Source organism: Cavia porcellus, unplaced genomic scaffold (genome assembly GCF_034190915.1).
Source record: "Cavia porcellus strain 051 isolate PalLab524CR breed Dunkin Hartley unplaced genomic scaffold, mCavPor4.1 scaffold_10, whole genome shotgun sequence".
NCBI classification, from domain to species: Eukaryota; Metazoa; Chordata; class Mammalia; order Rodentia; family Caviidae; genus Cavia; species Cavia porcellus.
Window position 1 is genome coordinate 26047495 of NW_026947493.1, and position 22194 is coordinate 26069688.

The window sequence follows — 22194 nt, forward strand, 5'->3', positions numbered from 1 at the left end:
TCATCATCCCATTTTTCAGATGAGAAAACTGAGGTTCTGGGAATCTGTGTCTTCTATCCAAGTGATACATACATAGCAAGTGAGAGAAATGAACCAATGCTAAGTGTGCTGTCTTAAACTGTCATGAGAGAGGCCACCTGCACTCTTCCCCCTGGCATCCGTCTCCTAGCCTGCCCCCATAGATTAATTCCACTGAATTAATAGTCATCGATTTCCTTAGGGCTCTCACCTTGCCCCCTGTCTGCTCAGTCTTTTTGCTTTGTTTTTCTTCTAGATTCTTTTCTTCCATGAGAAAACGTAGTTGCATTTCCAGTAAATGAGTTGCATACTCTTAGGTATCAGGATACTTAGAATAATGCAGGCCTGTTGAAATCCCAGCGTGGCCTCCCTCTCATTAGCCAAGTGACTTGGAGCTGGGCTTTTAATTTTCCTGAGCCTTGATTCACCATCTGTAGGATGGGCTCTCATGGCACCTCCACAGAGTTGTTGTGAGATCCTCAGGGAGAGTCACCTCTTGTCCGCTATGGTTCAGGTGTGGCGGCGTCGGATACAGAAGGCAAAGGGAGGAGAGTTTCCATCTCCTTCCCTCAGCGGGTCTCTCGGAACCTTCCTGCCTCCTGTTTTGGAGCCCTCCCCCCAACTTAAAACTGCCCCTTTCCTCCCGCGCCCTCTTTCTCTCATGACAGACTCGCTGCCTCCTCCTCACGGTGCTCCCAGGAGTGGGCAGGGACAGGGCATTTGGAAATGAATTGCAGCTGACTGCTGGCACTTGAGCCAGCTTTCCAACACACGAGAGCCAGTCACAGACTGCAAGCTCCATTTATAATTCCCTTTTAATCCCAAAGAATGAAAAGTCCTTGCCATACAGGCACTGATGAAATTCCTCTTCTCTGATCTCACCGAGCATGCCAAAAAGTTCAGGTCTTCTCATGTGCCATACGGATGGATTGTTTAAAATCCTTCCTTCGATTCTGCTCTGCAACACAATAAGAAGCCAAGATGGTAGCTGCGGGTCTGCCCAGGCCCTGTACTTAAGAAGTTTATCAGAGGTTAATCATCCTCAGGAGAAGAGAGCTCAGTAGCAACCGGAAAGCAGGTTCTCATAGTTACCCTCCTAAGAGTGATTTCTTCTCTCCTTGCCCCAAGATAGGGAGGCTGAGGAGGACTTGGGGATGGAGATGGCTGCATCCTTGTGGGAGGCCCTGGAGGGACACCAGACTGGAAGAGTGTGTCCAGGTGGGGAGGAGGGAGTCAGCTGGCCAGCTGTGGAGGGCTTAGAACCTCTACCACAGCAAGGCTCTTGGAGAGTATCACCTTATCTAACCCCTGAAGGTCATTAACTGGTGATAGCTTTGCCCAGCCAGATCACAGTCCTGTCTGCCTGGGGCAGCTTTGGTGTAATTATTGTCCTTACTTTTTTGATCAAAGGTGTCCTGTTAAATAGTACCTGGTGACCCCTGTAACCTCCAGACCCCCTGAGTCCCAGCCTTGCCTTGCTTTCATCTCTTCCCTCACCCTCTGGTTGGCTGCCCTTTTCCCTGAGTGCCACTGTGTGTAGCAAATCTCTCTGCTCCCCAGCTCAGTGACCTTGACTCCAGGCTGAGCTGCAGCTGCCCAGCCTACTCAGCAAGTCCCTCTCCTCCTCTGCAGGGCTTGGCAGCCACCTCAGAGTCAGGTGTGTCTTGTGTGTGTCCTTTTTCTCCCCTTCATGGAGTACTTCTGCCTTGAAAGGCACAAGTTCTGCACTTTCGTCAAGGCCTGATGGTCAGGGTCGTTTCATATGGCCATACAGGTTGCACACTGCACAACTCCCGGAGTGTCATTCACACAGACGGTGATTCTCCTGTGCACTGACTGTAAGAATTCACAGAACTGTGGGCCAGGCACCAGGTTATGTGTACTTGAAAAACCTCACTTAACCTTTTCCGTAACTCATGGATGCAGTAGTTCACTTTGAGATGCGTTGACATGAGGGTGCCAGAGCCTTAGCTGACGCATTTGGTAATAAGGCTGGAATTTGGAGCCCAGTGCCCCAACCGCTGGACCACGCACTCTGAATGCTGATGTCCATGCGCTCCCCCCATCAGCATGTCCTGTCTGTTTCTTCTCCTTGACCTCTCAGGACTCTCCGTGGAGAATTTCCGTTGAATGCTGTTCCATTTACTGGGCCACAAGCCCTGCCCAACATCTGCAGATGCCATTCGTGGCGCATTTGGGGCATGGATAGAATTTCAGCCTCATTGCCAAAGGGCTGGGTGACATGGGCGTGTCTCTGTGTCAGGCTGCAGGAACCCGCCTTCAGATGCCAGGCGGGCAGGGCCTGTGCTCTTACGGGGCAAGATAACTGCAGAGGAGAAGAGTGCTCTGGTCGGCTTTATGTCTCATTTTGTTTATGTCCTGGATGTGACAGATTGTAAACAAATGACCACTTGATGTGCGGTTTGGGAAGCTGACTTTGTTCCTATTTTCTGAAGTTTGGCTGTTGTAATGGCATTTGAAATCAGGGCCTTTACACTCAGCTTCATTCCTGACCCTTGTTTGTTTGCTTGCTTGCTTGCGTGCTTGCTTGAAGTCTTGAGACAGTCTCACTAAGTCACCAGATTGCCCAGGCCTCCTGCCTCAGTCTCCCCGAATGCAGGACATGCAGGCCTGCCCATTGCACCCAGGTTGGCTGTAAATCGCAGGACTCCAGTGATTGCATCTGCAGCGGGGGATTGCACAGCAGGTGCTGCCGGAGAGTCCTGGTGAGGATGAGTAGAATGGGACAAGGATTCAGCATGGCGCCCGGCTAGCCTGGGCCTCCCCCGTGGAGTGTTCTGTGGAGCCAGTACTTTGCCAACTCGGCCTTTGGTACCCCTGCCAACTTCAGGCTGTGACTGTGTCCACTTGGCTGTCAGGCTTGCCAATTTTAGAATTACGATGCTGTGCAGCAGTGCTGGGGAACAATATGAAAAGACTTTCAATTCTTTTGAGAACCCTCTTCACCTAAGATTTACTTATAAGGTTTTAATCTGATATATAAACTCACATAGAGCTGTAGGCACCCTTTCAGTCCAATTCCAATTGCGAATACGAAGAGTCATTCCCTTTCAGCGTTGAGGGCTAAATGTCCTGAGTTTTGTGAGTGTTTTTATTATTTCTTTTTCTCGCTTTAACAAAAGAGCTCGGTTCCTTCCCTCGCATCTGTGCACCTCAAGGCCACCTCTGTCCTCATCTCAGTCTCCCTTGCTCGTCCTTTGGGACCCCGGTGAGGGGTCACTTTTGCTCAGAAGCCTCTGCTGACCAGGCTTCCCCACTAGCAGCTCAGCTGCCCCCTGTAATCACTGCACCCTAGTGATGCGCACCCCGGGTCAGCCTTGCCTCTCCCGCTGTCCCTGTCATCAGCAATCAAGGCAAGGAGTTTGCTCCCTAGAGTTCACTCCAGCGCTGAGCACACACCTTCCAGCCTGGAAGATGCAAATGAATGGAGGGACACATGACTGACAGGACAGAGAGAAAGACAGACGGGGCTGCGGGGAGGACACAGAACTGTGCCTGCCCCTCTGCCTCTTTAGAATCTGACATCCTGGAGTGACTTCTGGATGTTCGCACTGTCTGGGCAGCAAGAACAGCTGTGGGGTTTTGCTGTCACAGGGCCATAGACACACTGTCCTCAGCTTGGCCTGTCCTTTGCATGCTGCTCACCCTGTGGCTGTCTGGCCAGGTGAGGTACTTGGGCCCTTGGGCCTCTCTCCTACATGTTTGTATTTGGAGGGATTTTATCAAAATCAGCTGGGGAATGAGTCCCAAGTCTCCGTAGCACAGAAAAGTGAGAATAAACAGCAGGTCCTTGGTTGGTTGACTGAAAAGCTTTTCATGAAGTTCACCACAGAGAGTGTTCAGAGTTCAGTGTGCACACAGGGCAAGATATTCACTCTTTAGGATTCATTTCCTCATTAGCTTATTAAAAAATGTATATTGATCACTTTTCCAAAGTGCCACACACTAGGTATTAGGAATGTATTTGAAACTCCAAACCTCAAATCATGTGCTCTCAATGACCCCAAGTGCTGGTGTTTCTCACCTCCAACCTCTCTTGCCATCCTCACTGTAACTCATTTATAGGCTCTATGGCTGCTGCCTGAACCTTTCAGCACCCTAGGGGTCCCCATCCTGTCTCTTCTTCCCCGATAACTTCTTACCATTTGACTGTCAAGGAACCCACAGCTGCTTACTGTGCAAGTCAGCCCTAGGTGTCGAACCCCAGGGGTCCTCAGTGAGCTGCGTGAAGAACCCTGGAGACTGTTAGCTGAGAGAGCTCCCCCCCCCCATGTCATGCCAAGGTGTGAAGTTGACTGATTCCCAGTCCCTAGCACAGAACAAGACCCATCCTAAATATTGGTTGAAACAAAAATGTCTCTGCCTCCTTTTTCTATTAGAAGTATAATATTTGGGAGCAGGAATGTCCAAATTCCACATACCTGACTTTCCAATGAACTCTGAGAGTAGACTGTGTTGGTAATTTAAGCACTGGGGGCAGGGTTGTTTATAAGCTAAAGCAACAGTTAAAAACAAAAGAATGATCTATCCTTGCCATTCCTTACAAGTAAAACTTTAACACAGCATATGGTACGCTGTGTTGTCCAGTTCCCTGATGGGTTCTGGGACTTGTCCATGGATAGACTGTCCAGCAGGGTAAGCTGAGTACAAATGACAAGCTCATCCTTGGAAAAAATCAATAACCTTAACAGGTAGAGCCTGTGAGTATCAAGTGATTTCCCCCGCCGCAAGGTTAGGAAATTGCACCAAAAGATACGTTTGAAAGTATAAAGCACTCTGATTACAATCTTTAAGGGAAGACAGTTTCTACCTATTACATTAAATGATTCTGTTTAGGCCGTCACCCTGTGGCCAGCCTACCATGGTGAATAAAGGAGTACGTACCTTCAGCGTTTATTTTAGATAGTCTTCACCCTCAAATTTGGAAAATCATGCCTCCTCACCCCTTTAAACTTCAGGGTAATTAAAAGTACCTGCACCATGAAGGACTGTGCCATGGTAACCAAGTCAGCCCAGCACCATGGTTATTTACATCTTGACTTACAGTACCTGTGGAAATTCACAGAGGCCATGTGTGACTTCTATATTTGGTGAGGTTTTCCCCTAAGAGCCATCGTGTCACTTGAGAAAAACTTTTTGAAATTAAAACAAGACTACTTTGAACTTCTTGACTTTTCCAGAACATTCTGGATTACATTCCGGGACTGGGGAAAGAGTCATAAATCACAAGGGACAGGGAAAAAGAGGTACTGCAAGCTCATAGGCTGGGTTTGTTTTCTGATTGCCCAACCCACACAGACTGCTTAGGATTTAAGACCTGGGAGAGAGCTCTGGCCATGTGATTTTCAGAGCTGCTGTTAACTACTCTCAAAGCATGGGGTAAGACACTTATTTACCTAGTTTACCTTTTAATTCTCCAAAGTTATATTTGAGCTAAGTTTTCCCAGGTCCTTCCCACTGTTGGAAAAATAATTTTTCTGGTAGTTAACCATTCTCCAAGGCTGAAGGAGAAAACACTTAGCAAGGAGAAATTCTTTCAAGAATCACAGCATTTCTGCTTGGAGTGGTTATTTATTGACCCAGAGGACAGGCAGGGGGTAAGTGACAGGGGCAGGGACCTGGAAGATCCAGTCCAGGTTTAACTGCTGGCTAACCTTCAGAGTGGACAGAGTTAACTGTTATAAGCAATTACTTTTCCTCTGGTAGTTAGAGCCAAGTATTTCTTCTGTGGATATCTACAGGTCACAGAGTAACCTTTTGTTTTGTTGCTAACATTCAGCAGCCCTCTAGCTCATTTTTTCATTGGAAAGACAGAGATGGTATCACCTCTCAGTAGTTGCCAGCTTACTCCAGGAAAACAAGACTGCTAAGGGCCCTGTGCTGGACTGAGTGGAGCTCTGCGGTCTGCCAGCCCGCTGACCTCTCAGCGCAGAGCAGGTCGGGCTTCTAAGGGGGCTTTGTATTGGGGAAAGGAAAAAGTACCAGCACTTTGAGGGCAGCAGAGAGGAGGGCAAAGGGGAAGGGAGCAGCTGTCCTCTGTCCCTCTTGCCCTCTGTCCTCTTGTGGTTTATGGGAATAAGGGTGTGTGGCAAGGGACAGTACGGAGGCTCCCAAAGCCCTGGTCTCTGCATGAGAAAAATGCAGATCATAGTGATTCCCAGATCTCCTTTGCTGTCCTTGGGGCTCGCATGTGAGCTGCTGTCTGAGACACAGAACATACTGCTCATGTGCATTCTGGCCCACCGGGACCCACCCAGGCTCTGGCCCGGGAAATGAACGTGGCAAGCAGCTGCTGGGTAATGGGAGACCAGAGGCCAGGCAGGAGACCCCTCTTCATTCCTGCAGGGGAGGGGCTGCTTATGAGAGGAGAACTTGCCTGTTATGCTTCTGGAGAGAAAACAGGATAAAAGGCTGGAGTCTGCAGAGAGACCTGTCTAGCTCTGTGTGTGAGATGGACATGTGATGATGTTTCTGGCACTAGCGGGATTTAGATGGTAAACACAGGTTTTTTTTTTTTTTTTTTTTTTTTTTTTTTTTTTTTTTGTGTGTGTGTGTGTGTGTGTGTAATACTGGGGACTCAACCATTGAGCTATATCCCCAGCCTTTTTCCAATTGAGATAAGATCTCATTAAGTTGCCCAAGCGGTACTCAAACTTGTAACCCTCCTGCTTCAGCCTCCAGGTATGTGCTACCATGCCCAGCTGAACCCCATGTTTTAATTTAATTTAATACTCTATCTGGGTGAATGTGGCATCTATAAGCTTGAAGGTCCTTCCCAATGTAAGACTCACTCCTCTGTGCTTTCTGCACTTCATCCAGCCAACCACGTCCAGAAGACTCTACTGTGTCCCATACTGGGTAAAGTAAGGCACTCTCTGCCAGGCCCTGCCCCAGTGCCACTGTCCCAGAGACCTTTGAACTGGAGAATGCATGCCGGTGGCACTGCGGCATGGGAAGTGCCCCTCTCCAGCTGCCCCTTCCTTCCACAGTGCTCCAAGACCTGTGGCGAGGGCTCCCGGTTCCGCCAGGTGGTGTGCATGAACGAGAAGCAGGCTGAGGTCCACAGCAGTCTCTGCAGTGCCAGCCAGCGGCCCCCAGACCGTGAGAGCTGCAGCTTGCAACCCTGCGAGTATGTCTGGATCACGGGAGAATGGTCGGAGGTAAGTCCCAGGGCGGGCCCAGGAGGCTGCGCTGCCTCCAGTGAGCTGGCTCAGGGCAGCAGTTGCCTGCCCTGCCCTGTCCTGGCCATATGATAACCTCAAGTCACCATGGAGCATTCATGGCTGCCTATAGGTGACTACAGAGGGTTAGTACCAGAAGGCACTGGATGTCAGGGAGACAGTAGGGAGAGGCAGGGTGGAACCTAGCAGTATGTGCTATACAGGAGAGGCTCATCCTGTCCTGCAGAAGGCAGGCAGAATTGCTGGCCCCAACCCGGTTCTTCAAGAGAATGCAAACTCTCCTCGCTTGAAAATGTGGCTCTGATTTTCTGTTTAAAACTCTGTAGGCAAAAACCACAGACTATTGATGAGATGTGGTTGCCCACTTAACTAAGAGTCTTTGTCTATCCAAAGAATCTCAAGCATCTCGTTTTTCTCATATCCTCCCTATAGATGCCTGGAGACCTTTTATTAATTGAAAAAGGTAATGATAGCATGATTGTCTTATTTTCCGTTCTCATGAAGTCTTCAACAACTAAAAGATATGTCATAGCAAAAACAATTTCCCTTTATCCCAAAGAAATGCAGAACATCTAAAGGGAAGTGGCTGGGCTCACAGAAAAGGTTCTGACGATTTTCAGGAAGATGCTGCTTACCACAGGGTCTTGCCGAAGCTGGACAGTGTAACAGCTACACCTTTAAGCAGGATGAGTATTTGTTCCAGCCGGTGTGTTTGCTGGTGTTCAATGTGTCTGTCCTGATGCTGGTCCTAAAGTCTGTGTCAGCCGTGGCTCTCCATCCTGCACTCTGTGCCAGTGATTTTGTTCCCCAGGGGTGTTTGGCAGCACTGGCACATGTAAGTTATCCCAGAAGGGATGAGAGGTGGACCAGTCACCTTGTGGGTGGAGCCAGGGAGGCTGCTAACCCTCCTGCAGTGCACAGAGCTGCCCCCGTAGACAAATTAACACCTGCCTGAATGTGTGTGGCTCCGAGACGAGGAGCCTGCCATCCCACAGGGCAGTCTGGAGAGTACCAAGGTCACTTAAAGGACAAAGAGAGCCAGACCACTAAAAAACAGGCCTGCCCACTGGGGTCACGTGGATGCCTTGACATGGGTTTCCTATCTAGATGGGAGCCAGTTGCCTGGCTCAGCTCCTCTTTGCTTCCCTCGGCCCCTCTTGTGCATCAGCCTGGCCCCTAATTCTGGTTCAGGGCTGCAGCACCCATGGCTCTAACTAGCAAGAGCTCTCCATCTGTACTCTTGCTGTCCTTCCTCAGGCCTCTGCCCTGTGGCTCTTTGGCCCTTAACTCCTGGGGACATTGTCTTCTTGGCTGTCGCTGGATTCTTATGTGGCTGGAGTTGCTACACTGCTCACCCAGCCAAGACTGGTGCCCTCTCTGCCATGTTCTTGTGTTATGCTCATTATGTGGAAGGAGTTGTGATCTTTTGTGACTTGGGTCACACTGCTTCCCCAGGTTTGATGTAAACTGAGTCCGTGACACAGAAGATAGAAGGAACCTGTCAGAAACGCTCCCATACTGCCACAGATTTACAGGCGCACTATAGCCTGAAAAATCTGCAAATTTACTCAGGTGTAGTAGTGCATGACTATAGTCTTCGTGCTGTGGGAGGCTGAGACAGCAGGGTGGCAGGTTCGAGCCCAGGCTGGGCAACTTAGTGGCTTAATGAGACTCCATCTCCAAAATAAATGAGGGCAGGGTACTAGGGATATTGCTTAGTGCAAACACCCTGGATTTAACCGTTAGTACTTTAAAAAAAATCTGCAAATTTTTTTTGGCACTCTAGAGGGCTGGAGGCAGTACTAGGCACTATCACAAGCAAGGATTACAGGGAAGGGAGCCCGAGAAGGGAGAGATGCAGGGGCACTGGCACCGAGTCCAAGCTGGAAATCTACAAGGTGCAGCTGCCAGGCACAGCACGCCTTCTTCCTGGGACCTGCACTACTGCAGAGACCTTTGTGTTGCCTGAGTTTGTGGAGGCCTGGGCCTGACCTAGAGAGGCTGTGCCACCCCCCAGCAATGTCTGCATGTGCCAAATGAGGCCCAGTGGGTACCAATAGTGCTCGGACCTCACATGCTGAGTGTTTTACTTTGCTCTGCTATTATTTTAAGATGAAAAGTAATAAGAGCTCACCAAGAATCATGCACATAAGACCTAGCATCTGTTATTGGAGCTTGCCTCCCAGGAGGAGCTGCTCACACACTTCAGTCTGGTAGGAAATGGCCAAAGGAGGTCACAGGTAGTGACTGTGTGTTCTCACTGTGGCCAGCTGGGAGGATCTGTTCTTTCCAGGAGGATCTGTGCTTTCCAGCTGCTTTTCAGAGATGGAGAGGCCTCTGAATCAAGCAGACCATATTTGGGGCTCAGGTTCATTAGCAGATGCCCCTCCGCATGATGTCCCCCACATAAATGGCCAGCAGACCACTTTTGCTCCAGTGGAGCAGAGTCAGGGTCTTGGCCTCTGGCTTCTGAAGCATACCACTCACTGAAGTCACTTCTGCCTGAGGTCAGTGCATACATGTGCTGGGCCAGGCCCTGCAGGGCACCCACGGCAGGGACAGATAGCACCTCAGCATCTGTCCACACAAGGGCCTTAGGCTCGCCTGCACTTCCTTGGCCCAGCATCAGCTGAGCCTTCGGGCATTTGAACAGCAGCAGCCAAAGAAGGAAGAAATGTCCACATAACGTTTCCAGGGCTGGAGCCAGCTGGAAAGGACAGCCTGGAGCTGCTCTGCATGCCTCAGGCTCAGCGCGTTCCCTCCCGTCTCTAGGGTTTCGTCAAGGCAGACCTTCTCCCTGGCAGTGCCTCGGGAGAGGAAAACCATGTGGCTTAAAACAATAAGGCAGGAGCCTGGGCTTCTAACCACCCTTGAGGTCTGAGCAAAGTTGTGGTCCCTTATTCTGGGGCATGCATGACACTTTGGGGGGTGCTGCTTCTGGGAATTTGCCTGGCCATCCCCAAAGAGCTTGGGGTCTAGAAGATGCTCAAATGCACCAGATTTTACTCAGGAATGACTTAATAACTTACTGTAACTATATGAATTATAACTCAGTTTTATTTTGAAATAGTAACGATATAAAATACTTTGATAGGGAGATGAGACATATGGTCAAACTTTATCAATAACTCAGTGTCGCATCACTTCTTCGCCATTTCTGTATAGGTTGCATATTTTGAAGTGAGGTATAGTCATGGTACAAGGGTTATATGATCATGTGGTTTAAATAGAGAGCAAGACAGGAAAGCACAAAAGTGACAGGCTGGTCAAGATGCTAAGCCAGCCCCCAAAACAGCCTGCAGACCAATATAGTGGAACACAACACACAGAGGAGAGCCCATACAAGCCCAGCCATCTACCTCTGGACAGAGGACCACAAGCCTCCACTGGAGAGAAGACAGCCTCTTTCAGTGGTGCAATGCCCTGATGCAAAAGACTGGAACTGAATCTTTGTACAAAAATTAATTCAAAGTGGATCAAAGACCTAAGTATAAGACCTGAAACTTTGGAACCGCTAGAAGGAAACACAGGGCAAACACTTGAAGCCAAAAGCATTGGCAAAGACTTCCTGACTAAGACTCCAGGAGCACAGGAAAAAACAGCAAGAATCAACAAACAGGACTGCATCCTATTAAAAAGTTTCTTCATGACAAAGGAAAGAACCATGCAGCATACAGAATGGGAGAAATCTTGACTCTGTAACTGTCAGGGAAATACAAATCAAACTACCCTGAGATTCCATCTCACCCCTGTCAGAATGGCTGACATCAGGAAAACAAAACAAAAAAAACAATAAACACTGGTGACAGCGTGGGGTGCAAGTGGGGAGGAACCCTTCCACTGTGGGTAGGAATGTGTATTAGTACAGCACTGAGGAAATCAGCGTGGAGGCTCCTCAAAAAACTAAAGTAAGGTACCATTGGCTCAGCTAGCCACTCCTTGATAGATTCCTCAATGAATTAACACATAGCGACACTCTCACACCCACCCACGTTGATGGCAGCACATAGCACAATAGCTAGGTTATGGGAGTGCCCAGGTACCTGGCAACAGGTAAATGGGCGAGGAAAATGTGGCACACATACACAATGGAGTACTATTCAGCCATAAGAAAGAATGTAATCCTGTCATTTGCAGAAAGAGGGATGGCAGTTAGCAAAATAAGCCAGCATCAAAAGGTCGGATTCGGCATAGTTTTTTCCCATGTGGAATTTGTATAACAGGAGAGATGATGGGAAAGTAGAAGGAAGAAGACTATTAGAGGGAAGAAGAGGATTCAAGGGAGGGTGAGGGAAGGAGAAAGGGGGTAAACAGACCGAAGTGTTTATGCAGATGTGCCAGTATGACAAAACAAACCCATTATTCTGTGTACCAAATGTTTGCTGATTTTTTTATACAAAAAAAGACACTAACAAAACATCAGAGAGCTAGAACATCACAATAAAAGGCAGACCTTCACACTGAATAAATTTTTGTTTGCTTTGCAAAAATAAAAGAACAACAACAACAAAATCAAATACCCCAGAAGCGAGGGGGGGCGGGGGAGGGCCCCCACCCCCACCCCAGGGTCCCCTTGGACTAAGTGTCTAGATCCACAGCAAAGTGCTGCCCCAGGCTGGGAGCGGGGACCCTCTTCCACCACACCTGCAGTGACCTCCTGCTCTGGGCCTCATAGGTTTGGAATAGCACTGTGCTGACCGCCAGGGCCCTTCCCGTCCTGCTGCCCTACACACCCACCCGGAGAAGGGCTCCGGGGCCTCTACCACGGGAGCTGCCCAGATGGCTACTGCCCAACTGGCTGTTGTGGGCGCCCGGGTACACGCAGGGCAGCAGTCCAGTCTGCCTGTCCCAGAGCTGCGTGAACCAACCCTTTTGGTCTCTCCCTTTCCAGTGCTCAGTGACCTGCGGAAAGGGCTACAAACAAAGACTGGTCTCCTGCAGTGAGATTTACACCGGGAAGGAGAACTACGAATACAGTTACCAGACCACAGTCCACTGTCCAGGCATACAGCCCCCCAGAGTCCAGCCTTGCTACCTGCCAGAATGTCCTGTCTCTGCCACTTGGAGAGTCGGCAACTGGGGCAGCGTAAGTCAATGCCTGTGCTGTGTGGTTATCAGCATTGACCCAGTGACAGGAAGAGAAGGGACAGGTGACCCAGTGCTTGAGCAGAGCACAGGCTCCAAAGCTACAGCCGGAGCTGGCCCTGGTGTGCACACATCTCCGGGTGAGGTCTGGGGAGAGCCGCACAACCTTTCTGCCCCAGGGTCTTCATCTAAAAATGTGCACTGTGGAACTCAGCGCTTTGGTCATAAGGGCAGATTGTACACTGCAGAGATTTTACCTCCAGTTTTAAAAGTATTGAAAATCTACTGCTTAATAAGAATTGTGCAGGATGAGTTTTTGCTGCTTCTGTGGTTAAAGAGCCCCATATGTTCTCATCTTCCTGTGTTGGAAGAACATCACTGAATTAGGGGTAAAACAAGACAGAATAATTCGAAGTGAATCTGCTCCAAAAGTTGCCACAGCCTCCTGGCTTTGGACTCTGAGGGTCTCAGTCTTGAACAGTGAACAGCAAGCAATGGTTGAAAGTGAATAGGGTGTTAATAGATTCCTTTCTGTCATGACCCTGAGCAAATTTCTTAAGGAGCTAGCCTTAGTCTCCTTATCTGCAAAATAAGAGACCGAGAGTTCTCAGAGGAGCATGGTACAGCTTGGAAAAAAAAAAAATTGTGTTATAAGGTATGATAGAAATATATAGTGAATGTTTAGATTTTTAAGAAATGTATAATAAGAGCTACGTTGCCACTAATCTCCCTCAGAATCCACCTCCGGGTTTCAGACACACTGAGGCCACTGTTCCTGCTGCTTTCTGAAGCAGTTCTGGGAGTCCTTGCTCAGGAGTGTCATTACTGCACTGTCATGGCTGCTTTGGTCTCCTGAATCAATTCAGAGCATTTACCTTTGGAGAAGCTTGTCTTAGAGACTGGCCCATGGCGAGTGCTCCCGATAGCAGCTCTGTGTTGTCAGCAGCGAGTGATCAGGACTGTCACCCTCTCTGTGAGCCCAGGACTGCCTGTTGATCTTGCCTTGCTTTGCAGTGTTCCGTGTCTTGCGGTGTCGGAGTGACACACAGATCCGTGCAGTGTTTAACCAATGAGGACCAACCCAGCCACTTATGTCCCCCTGATTTGAAGCCAGAAGAACAAAAAACCTGCCACAATACTTACAACTGTAAGTAACCCACCCAAAGAACTGCATTTCTTGGTTCGTTTATTTGCCTGCCATCTTTAAACATGTAGCAGAGTTTTTCAGAAGTCCTCCCCCTCACTAAAACCTGTAGAATGAACAGTATAAGCCATTCCTTGTCACTGTGGTTGGTGTCTTCCAGGCGAGCTGCCTCAGAACTGCAAGGAGGTCAGAGGCCTCAACGGGGCCAGTGAGGATGGTGAATATTTCCTGATCGTTAGAGGAAAGCTCCTAAAGGTGACTGTCACCTAGCAATTGTTATTTTGAAACCAAGTGATCATTGCTCCCATAATTGTCCAGGCACTGTTCCTCAGTGACTCCCAGTCTGTCTTTCAGATATTCTGTGCAGGGATGCAATCCAACCGCCCCAAGGAATATGTGACACTCATTCATGGTGACTCTGAGAATTTCTCTGAGGTTTATGGACACAGGTAGGCCCAGCTGGGAGCGTGCAGACATCTGGAGATTCCTAGGAAAACTTCGCCATCTTTATCAAACACTCTCCATCACTCAGGTTGCACAATCCAACAGAATGTCCGTACAACGGAAGCCGTCGTGACGACTGCCAGTGTCGGAAGGATTACACCGCGGCTGGGTTTTCCAGCTTCCAGAAGATCAGGATAGACCTGAGCAGCATGCAGATCATAAGTGAGTTCTTCTTTCTGTCTACTCAGTCTGCACATGAGCTCTGCACATCCCCAGGGACGAGGTGTGATGGTGCTAAGAGGAGCGGGTGAGGAGCTCAGGGTCCTGCAATGGTATTCACAGGCAGGGCCCTGACTTTGTGTCCACCTCGGTGTCCCCAGTACCTGTCAAGCACCTGCACAGGGCAGGTGCTGCCTCTGCTTAGGACAGGCGGATGAAGGAAGACATCTCTGTGGTGTGCGGTCTGCGCAGCACCCCCAGAAAACACTACAGTGACACTGGGACCTTAAGGCCCAGAAAGGGTAAACCAGCAAGGGTGTCAGCCCAGGACTGGGAACAAAGATAGAAGTGAAGGTTTCTAGGACAGAGAAAACAGCAGACAGGAAACTCCAAAGCTAAGCAATTCGCAGAGCAAGCCCCCCTCAGCCCCCTCAGCACCCTCAACACCACCCACTTTGGGGAAAAACTAATTTTATCTGACTGCTGATTACAGAAGAAAAATGGAGCCCAGAGCTCTCTCTCCCACAAGCCCACACGGGGCTGCTTCTGCACTCCACAAAACTCTGCCTTTCTGTTGGGGACATTAATCATGGGAGCAGTTACAGACACTAAAATATCAGCATGTTTCCCTGAGTAGAAGAGAAACAGAAATAATGCATAATTAATTTTTCCTCATTAACATCCTTTTCCTCTTGAGGAAGCTTAAACTTGATCTGTACCAAGATACTTTAATTGCCTTTGGCGAGGCTGATTAGGGTTAAAGGCAGAGGGGCTGCAGTTCTCTACTTAGGAAACACCAGCTCCACCCCAGCTCAGCCCCTCTGGTGGACAGGGAGGCACTTAGGATTGCAGCATGGCGGGGTTACCACCCAAGTGTAGGTCACTGCAGGAAGACCAAGGGCCCAGCCACCCCCAGAGAATGGACAGAGGGCCCCAGCCCAGACCTCAGATGGCTTTGCAGCACCTCAGGGCCACAGCTGTGTATCTACACTGCTCTCACCACCCCACAGTGGAGCTAAGGCCAGGAGCTTTGGGCCAGCATCATTCTTACTGGCTTTCGGGGTTTTTTTTTTCATGCTCACCCCAAACTTGAGAAACTGCCATTAATAATTTCAAGATGTGGCTTCTAAGTGCTCTGCATTTTGGCAGTAACAGTGCCTAGGCCACAGGAGGACAGATGGACCTCAGGGACTGCTAAGTAGCTTCCCTGGTTTCCACTCCCATTCTCCACCCACGAGGCTACGTAACAGGAGGTCCACTATCATCCCAATTACACCTCACTTACAGGAGGCAATTTATGTATTTATTTATGTAGGAACTGATTCCAGAGTCACGCTAACCTCCTTTTGGCTTGCAAATTGTGAGGAGACAGTACTGATAAAACCCAGAGAAAGGAGCTCTCAGAGTCACAGATATAATGAGGAAAATGTAAGCACACATCTGGATCCACTTGCTCACTAATACTTCAAATTGTTTCTTTCTCTCTCTCTCATTTCTTATTTCTCCTATTCTTTTTCCTGCGTCTCTTGTGAATATTCTGACCTTTCCTTGCCTCCTTCTCCCTTTCTCTTTAACCCTCTCCCCACCCCACAGCTACCGACCTACAGTTTGCAAGGACAAGTGAAGGACATCCCGTCCCTTTTGCCACCGCCGGGGACTGCTACAGTGCTGCCAAGTGCCCCCAGGTATGTCCTTAGCCCCAGCCCTTACCAAGATCTGTCCCTGGGAAAGCAGCCAGGACAGCCACCCTGCAGTGCAGTGTGGCCATGCACATGGGGCCTCTCCAGCAAATCTAGTGATTCCAACCCCAAGAGTGGCTCCTAGGGCGTTCACAGCTGCATGCCTTCTCCTGCGTTCCAGTAAACACATCAAATAAATGCTAAAGCCTTGGAAATAAATGTCACAAGGCAAAGGCTTGGCTTCACAAATTGTGACTCATAATGCAGGGAACAGTGACAGCAGCATGCAGGTGAGACTTAATGACTGACCCCCAACACCACTGACTGCTGCTTTGTAGCATCTGCTGACTTCCTTGGAGTACATATACTGTCCCTGGATTGATCTCAAGCTCTGAATACCATATCACAAATAGAGAGTTGGGAAGCGATGTACCTAGTGGGCCAGCACAAGTGGCCCATTCACCCCACCATCAAGCCACTGAAACTTCTCAATACTGCACGATATGGAATAGGATCAGGTGGCAGAAATACACTGCAAAGCATACATGCGGCGTGATCCCATCTGCGTGCTTGGAGGTTGTTTTTGTTCATTGTGCCGTGCTAGGGATTGAACCCAGGGCCTCTTGCATGCTAAACACACACTGTAGTACTGACCTACACCTCCTGTTCTTGTGTTTTAAAATAGTACGTGTATGTAAAGAAGTTGGAAGGACTTCTTAAAAAACACTAGCAGAGCGAGTTGGTAAATTTTTTAAAAGAATAAATATTGGACCCGGAGATCCTCAAATTTGCAAGACTTAGACCGTTTTCTCTGACTCCTTAGTCTCAGTGGCTCTAGACTAGTCTTCCAGATCAGTTGACACTTCTCCAGCATGTGGAGAAATGGTTTATCAACAATAAACCATAATATAATAATACATCCTAGACGTCTCTAGCACTGAGGCATGTGGCTCAGTGTGGAAGTCCTACTTTAGATCTATAAATCTGCAGTGTTCTGTATTCTGCCGGATGGCTCTCAGGCAGGTTTTGCACTTTCTGGCCTCTGTGGATATGGCTTCTGAAGCATGTGAGAAGTATCTTCCTGGATTAATTCTGCAGAGTAGGCGGAGATCTCTGCAAGAAACTTCCGAACTTGGAAGACAGGACAAACATGATGAATGTGTTGATTCTGGACAGAGCTGGGCCCCGGCTCTTCCTTTGGTTTTCTGGAGGTCTTCACACAGAGGTTGTGTACCTCTGGGCTAGGAATTTCCCACTTCGCCTGTGCCTTCCCTAGGCTGGGTTGGGACTGATGATGGGTTCGGAATCCCAGGCGCTGTCTCTGGGGGGCAGATGGATTCACTCTCAACCTCAGAGTCTGGTCAGAGACAAACACATCCGAGTGTTCAACTTTCAGTGAACTGTTTTCTCAGCCCCAAGCTTTAGAAAAGCATTGCTAAACATTTTAGGAGGTGAAAAGGAAGCTTTCAGGGACAAAAGAAAATAAACAAAGGGCACAATGGTAAAAAGGGCCTTCCCTCCTCACCCAGGAATTGAAAACTTTTGAAGTGCAGTTTTCTTCAGAGAGCCAGCCCATGCTTTCACACACCTGGCAGTGCGGGGCACTTTTCCATGGCTGCTAAGTTGGCCCTGTCCTGCCTTTTTTCAAGATCTTAGGAATTTCTTGTTTTTCTAAGCACATCCATTAGGAAGCTTAAGGCAGTGAAAGGTAATTTGCATTTATTTATTTTAATAATGCAGCAACAAATGAACTGGTTGATTTCTTAAATGCTGACAATAAAGTGATTCCTAAACGGGAAATCCCAAAGCCAGTGAGAAGCTAATTTGCCTCCTTTCCCACTACCCTGGCTGATTCTTTAAACCACACCAGGTCCATTAGGACTCAATTCCTTAGGCATTTACTGAGCACCATTTATAGGATGAAGGACATGAGTTTTAAGTTTGCAGGAGGCGTGGCCCCAGTATCTGCTTGGAAGTGGCTGAAGTGTCCTTTGACCTGAGGGCTGCTGTTTGACAGTTGTTCTCTCCTCACCCGGTGCTGTGGCTTGGGGATTTTGTTTCTGTAAGGAAGAGCTCCTGTGAGCACTCACTTTGGCAGGCAGCTGGGGGAAGGGGGTCCAATCACAGACAGTGCTGTTAGTATTGATGCTGGCATTAACAGCTCTCCTATACTGAGCACTTCCTGGGTTCTTGGGGGACAGTGATTCACCCCCACTGCACTCCCCGGGGCAGTGAGAAAAGGGCAAGCCTGGATAGAGTCTGGGTCTCCTGCCCAAATCCACACAGCCAGTGCTCAGCAGAGGCTGGATTTGCTCCCAAGCGCCATATCTGTAAGATGGAAGACAGGGGTTTCTGACTTTTCCCAGGCAAGATTTCTCAGTATTAACTCTTGTCCAAGCACAGAACAAATGGCTCTTCGACCCAAGCACACCTTTTGCAAACCTCCACAGGGCTTCCAAAACAGTGATGGCGAACTTAGAATTCTCAGTGATACAAACAGCCTAGTGGGGCTGCCACTAGTCTAGGGTTTGCATAATTCTGAATTAGTTTCTCTCTTTTAAATATGCTACAATTCTGATACCTTCTAGACTGTGAGGATAAGGATTTGGGGGCAGAGATGTCCCAGGATGCAGGTGAAAGGCACAGTAGGTCTTTGCTCTTCTGGTGACCCTCTTCTTTTAAAGAGCTGGAGCTAGGAGGGTGCTGGAGGTGTCCATCACTCCCGGGCCAGAACAGGAAGGACAGCCTGCCCTTGCAGCAGGGCTGGTCACTCCACCAAGAAGAGCAGACCCAAGGGACTGTAGGGGCTACTCCGGGGACGGCCAGCACAGATGCCAGGTCAGACCTGTAGATCGGTCCAGCTGACCTTCGAGCCTGGAGCCGACCTGTGTCCTGGTTCCTACCAAGCAGAGCAGGTGACACTGGCACCCTGATAGCAGGATGAGAAGGAGGAAAGAAAGATCCCTTTGTCACCGAGTGACCCGGAATTGTGAATGGTGGTGAGGCAGGGTGGAAGATACATAGAGAGGAAAGGAGAGAAGTCGAAATTTTAAAGCACTTAAAAACTAGGGTGGGACACAAGCCTCGATTACACGTTTTCAGTTTCTCTCTTTGCTCAAGACACCAGTCTGGGAAATACCTTTTCACCTGCAAATTGGGCCTTTCCACATCTGACCAGACTAGCTTTTTTCACCTGTAAAATCTGCTTATCCTCTGGGGAAGCAGCGGTGTCTAAGAAAGCAGCGGTGTCTAAGTAGGAATCCACATCCCACCTTGCCCACCCCGAGGACAGCTGGGTGCCCATATAAACGGCAGCTCCACGCCAAGTGCGTGCTGGAACTTCTGCCTAATCCTCTCTGTGTCGCTCACTGACTGGTCCTGAAAATTCCTCACCCCGCGGCGGTAGTCAGCGAGCTCGGGATCCTTATGGGGCCTTGCAAGGGAACAGAGGCAACTGTCCCTTTGTTTGGAGCCTTAGCGAGACAGCGTGGCACTCGGGACAGTGTAGCACCCGGGACAGTAATGCAGCAGCAGGCCCGGGTCTGAGGCCCACCATAAACCCAGGTGCAGCACCTGCAGAGGACGCACTCAAGGACGCACTCCCGTGTCTGTCCCCAGACAGCGCCTGCAGGGCTCCTCCTCTCCCCTAGTGCGGGCCGGGCCTTCGTCCCCCTCTAGCCCCTCCTGTACCGCTGTGACCCCGAGGCCAGACACTTCCCCCAAGGCGGACCCCCCCCCAGTCCCGCTCCCTGTTTGGAGGGAAGACCCTGCGGGGTCCTTGTTTACGAGGTCCTTATCTGCGAGGTGCGCGGGACACCGAGGGCTCCCCCTGGGGTGACCCGGGCAAAGCAAGCGGATCCAGCCTGCGGGGAGAAGGCCTCCTCGGGACGGTCGGGGGCTGCAGCAGCGCACGGGCGCAATGGGACCCGTGCTGCAGGGCGCGGGGGCCCGGAGGACGCCGGTGCCCCCCCCGGAGCCGGCGTGGACCGACTGCTCGGGACCCCCGACCCCGCTCAGCTCCGCGGGCCGCGCGCGCCCCCTGCCGGCCTCCCCGGGCAGCGCCGCCCGGCCGCCCGGCTCTGCTGGATTCCGCCGCGCCCGAAGCTTGGCAGCGAGGCCTTGTTAGAAAAATTACACGGTGGCATGTTGTCCCCAAGGAATCCGGTAATTGTGAGCAACATCAGGACTGCCGCGCTGGGGAGGCCGAAAGGGGGTGACGGGGCCGAGGGCTTTGATGTCAGGACTCTCGCCGCCTCCGAGAGGAGCCCGTGCCTCGCGGGCCTCAGTTTCCCCGCCCGCCATGAAGTCCCCCGTCGGGAGCGCCTGGGCGTCCCTGTCCCCGAGCGGTGAGGGAGGGCGTGGCCCCGACGGCGGGGGCCGGGCAGGGGCGCCCCCCACCCCCGGCCCGCTTCTCAGCCCCTCCACGCCTGTGTTGCAGGGCCGCTTCCGCGTCAACCTGGACGGCACCGGCCTGGCCCTGAGCGAGGCGGCGCGCTGGACCTCACAGGGCAACTATGCTGTCTCCGACATCAAGAAGTCGGCGGTAAGAGGGCCGCCCCGCCCCCGCCCGGCCCGTGCCTGCTTCCAGGCCCTCTCCTCCCTCCCTCCCTCTCTCACTCCCTCCTTCCCTCCCCTCCCCTCCCCTCCCCTCCCCTCCCCTCCCCTCCCCCCTTCCCTTCCCTTCCCTTCCCTTCCCGTTTCTCTCCTTCCTTCCTTGTTTCTCCTTCCTTCTTTCCCATTTCTCCCCTTCCTTCCTTCTCCCCTTCCCCTCCTCCTGTGATGACAGTGCCAAGAGCATGCATGTGCTTTCCTGCGTGCCTTTTCTGAGCCTTGCCAGCGCCCGGGCACCGGGGACCCCGACCTGGCGGGAGGACCGAGGCAGGAAGGGATTCTGGGCTTCTCAGGGCTGGCCTCTGAGCACAGGGAAGCACTGGTCCAGGGAGCAAGGGTGACTCATTTGTACGCAGTGGGGAGGTGCAGAGGTGCAGGCCGCGTGGTGATCGGTCTGGGTCTATGCGCTGTGCCCTGTAGCCCGGGCTGTGGAAAGGAAGGCTCTGCACCTCCGCCCTGGCCGGGACCTGGGTTCTACTCCTCCCACAGGGCCAAGGGACAGGGTCCAAGTCTCTCAGGAGGCTGTGCCAGGGTTCAGCCCACAGAAGACGACCGCAGGTCTTGGGGGTCAGGTGGTACCAGCCTGCCTCAGGGGTACCGCCACCGGGGGTAGGAGAGGAAAAGGAGCAAAGAACATGGCGGATAAAATACGGGGTGCCCAGTGGAGCTGCAACTTCAGTTGAGCAGTGAAGAGTTTATAATGTGGCTAAACGATCGACATCCTTGCAATTTTTAAAGTACAATACCTGTCGTCTGTCTGAATCCCAAATTTAACTGAGCATTCTGTATTTCTATGCGCAGAAGGTGGCAATGGTATCTAGTCAAAATTAGACTCAGAAGCAGCAGCTCGCCCGCCCCACCCCACCCCACCCCCAGGAATCGAGCAAATTGAGCAAAAATGCTCAATTTTTCCCTCCTTGGAAAATCTGTTTCCAGATTTCTTTTTCTAATTGCTAGGGTTAAACTTGTGAACAAAACAAAACAAAAAGAAAAACAAAAAAAAACCCCAAACTACCTTACTCTTCACCTCTTCAGTCAAGTACTGACCTCTTCTGATTAGCCATAATTGAACGCTCATCACGTAATTATTAGCTATCCCCTCCACCCCCATGCGCAAAAAGGAATAAATCTCAGAAACAGAGGTGCCCCAAAATAATGTTCTTCTCCTTCCGGATCCTATTCATTAGGGGTGATTTTCCCATAAAAAATGAAATTAGTCATTTAGCACGTACAAGAAGAGGTTTTGAAATGTGCATAAACATGTCTGAGATCCAGAATGACAAACAGTAACAGTCCCAAAACATGTGGGTAAGAAACCGCCCAGGCACACAGTGTCACCGGTGCTGCCGCTGTGTGGCCAGCATCCATCCTCACCACAGTTTCCGCCGGAAACTGAAAATAATTAAGGTCGGGAGCGCCACCTTCCGGGAACAAGCGGGCACTGCATGTCTGTTCTCAAGCCTTTGGGGATTTGCTGCCAGAGCTGCAGGGAGCTAGTTTGACAATTGCCTGTCAGCATTTTTTTTTTTTTTCTTCTCCTTTTTAATCTTGGCGTCTGTGACAGCTTAGAGAGTCTGAGCTCAAAATTAATCTCCAGGGTCTTTCTAGTGTAGCCTGTGAACCCCCCGGGGCTGGGAGTGAACGCTCCCAGCTCCCAGCAGGCTGGAGAAACGCTGCTCTGTGCCCTATGCACAGCCTGGCCCTGTAGCCCCAGGGCTGTGTTCCGAAACCAGGAGAAGTGTGTGGGGACAGTGCTTTCCTGAGCAGGGCTCGCATGCAGCACTTGCTTGCA

At 50.5% G+C, this 22194-nt stretch overlaps 1 protein-coding gene across 11 annotated transcripts in view; it reads left to right on the plus strand.

Annotated features, from left to right (window-relative positions):
- Positions 1-22194, plus strand: part of Adamts9 (ADAM metallopeptidase with thrombospondin type 1 motif 9) — a 141161-nt gene that overhangs the window by 109898 nt on the left and 9069 nt on the right. For 10 of the 11 annotated variants that reach the window (XM_023561654.2, XM_003480147.4, XM_063257128.1 and 7 more), the window contains 8 exons: positions 7029-7199; positions 12112-12306; positions 13320-13452; positions 13610-13704; positions 13804-13898; positions 13982-14115; positions 15706-15797; positions 20230-20334. In XM_023561654.2, the coding sequence (XP_023417422.2) occupies positions 7029-7199; positions 12112-12306; positions 13320-13452; positions 13610-13704; positions 13804-13898; positions 13982-14115; positions 15706-15797; positions 20230-20334 (1020 nt within the window). Of the gene's footprint in view, positions 1-7028; positions 7200-12111; positions 12307-13319; positions 13453-13609; positions 13705-13803; positions 13899-13981; positions 14116-15705; positions 15798-20229; positions 20335-20891; positions 21531-22194 lie in introns of those variants that run through there. The other variant, XM_063257132.1, reaches the window with a different exon arrangement.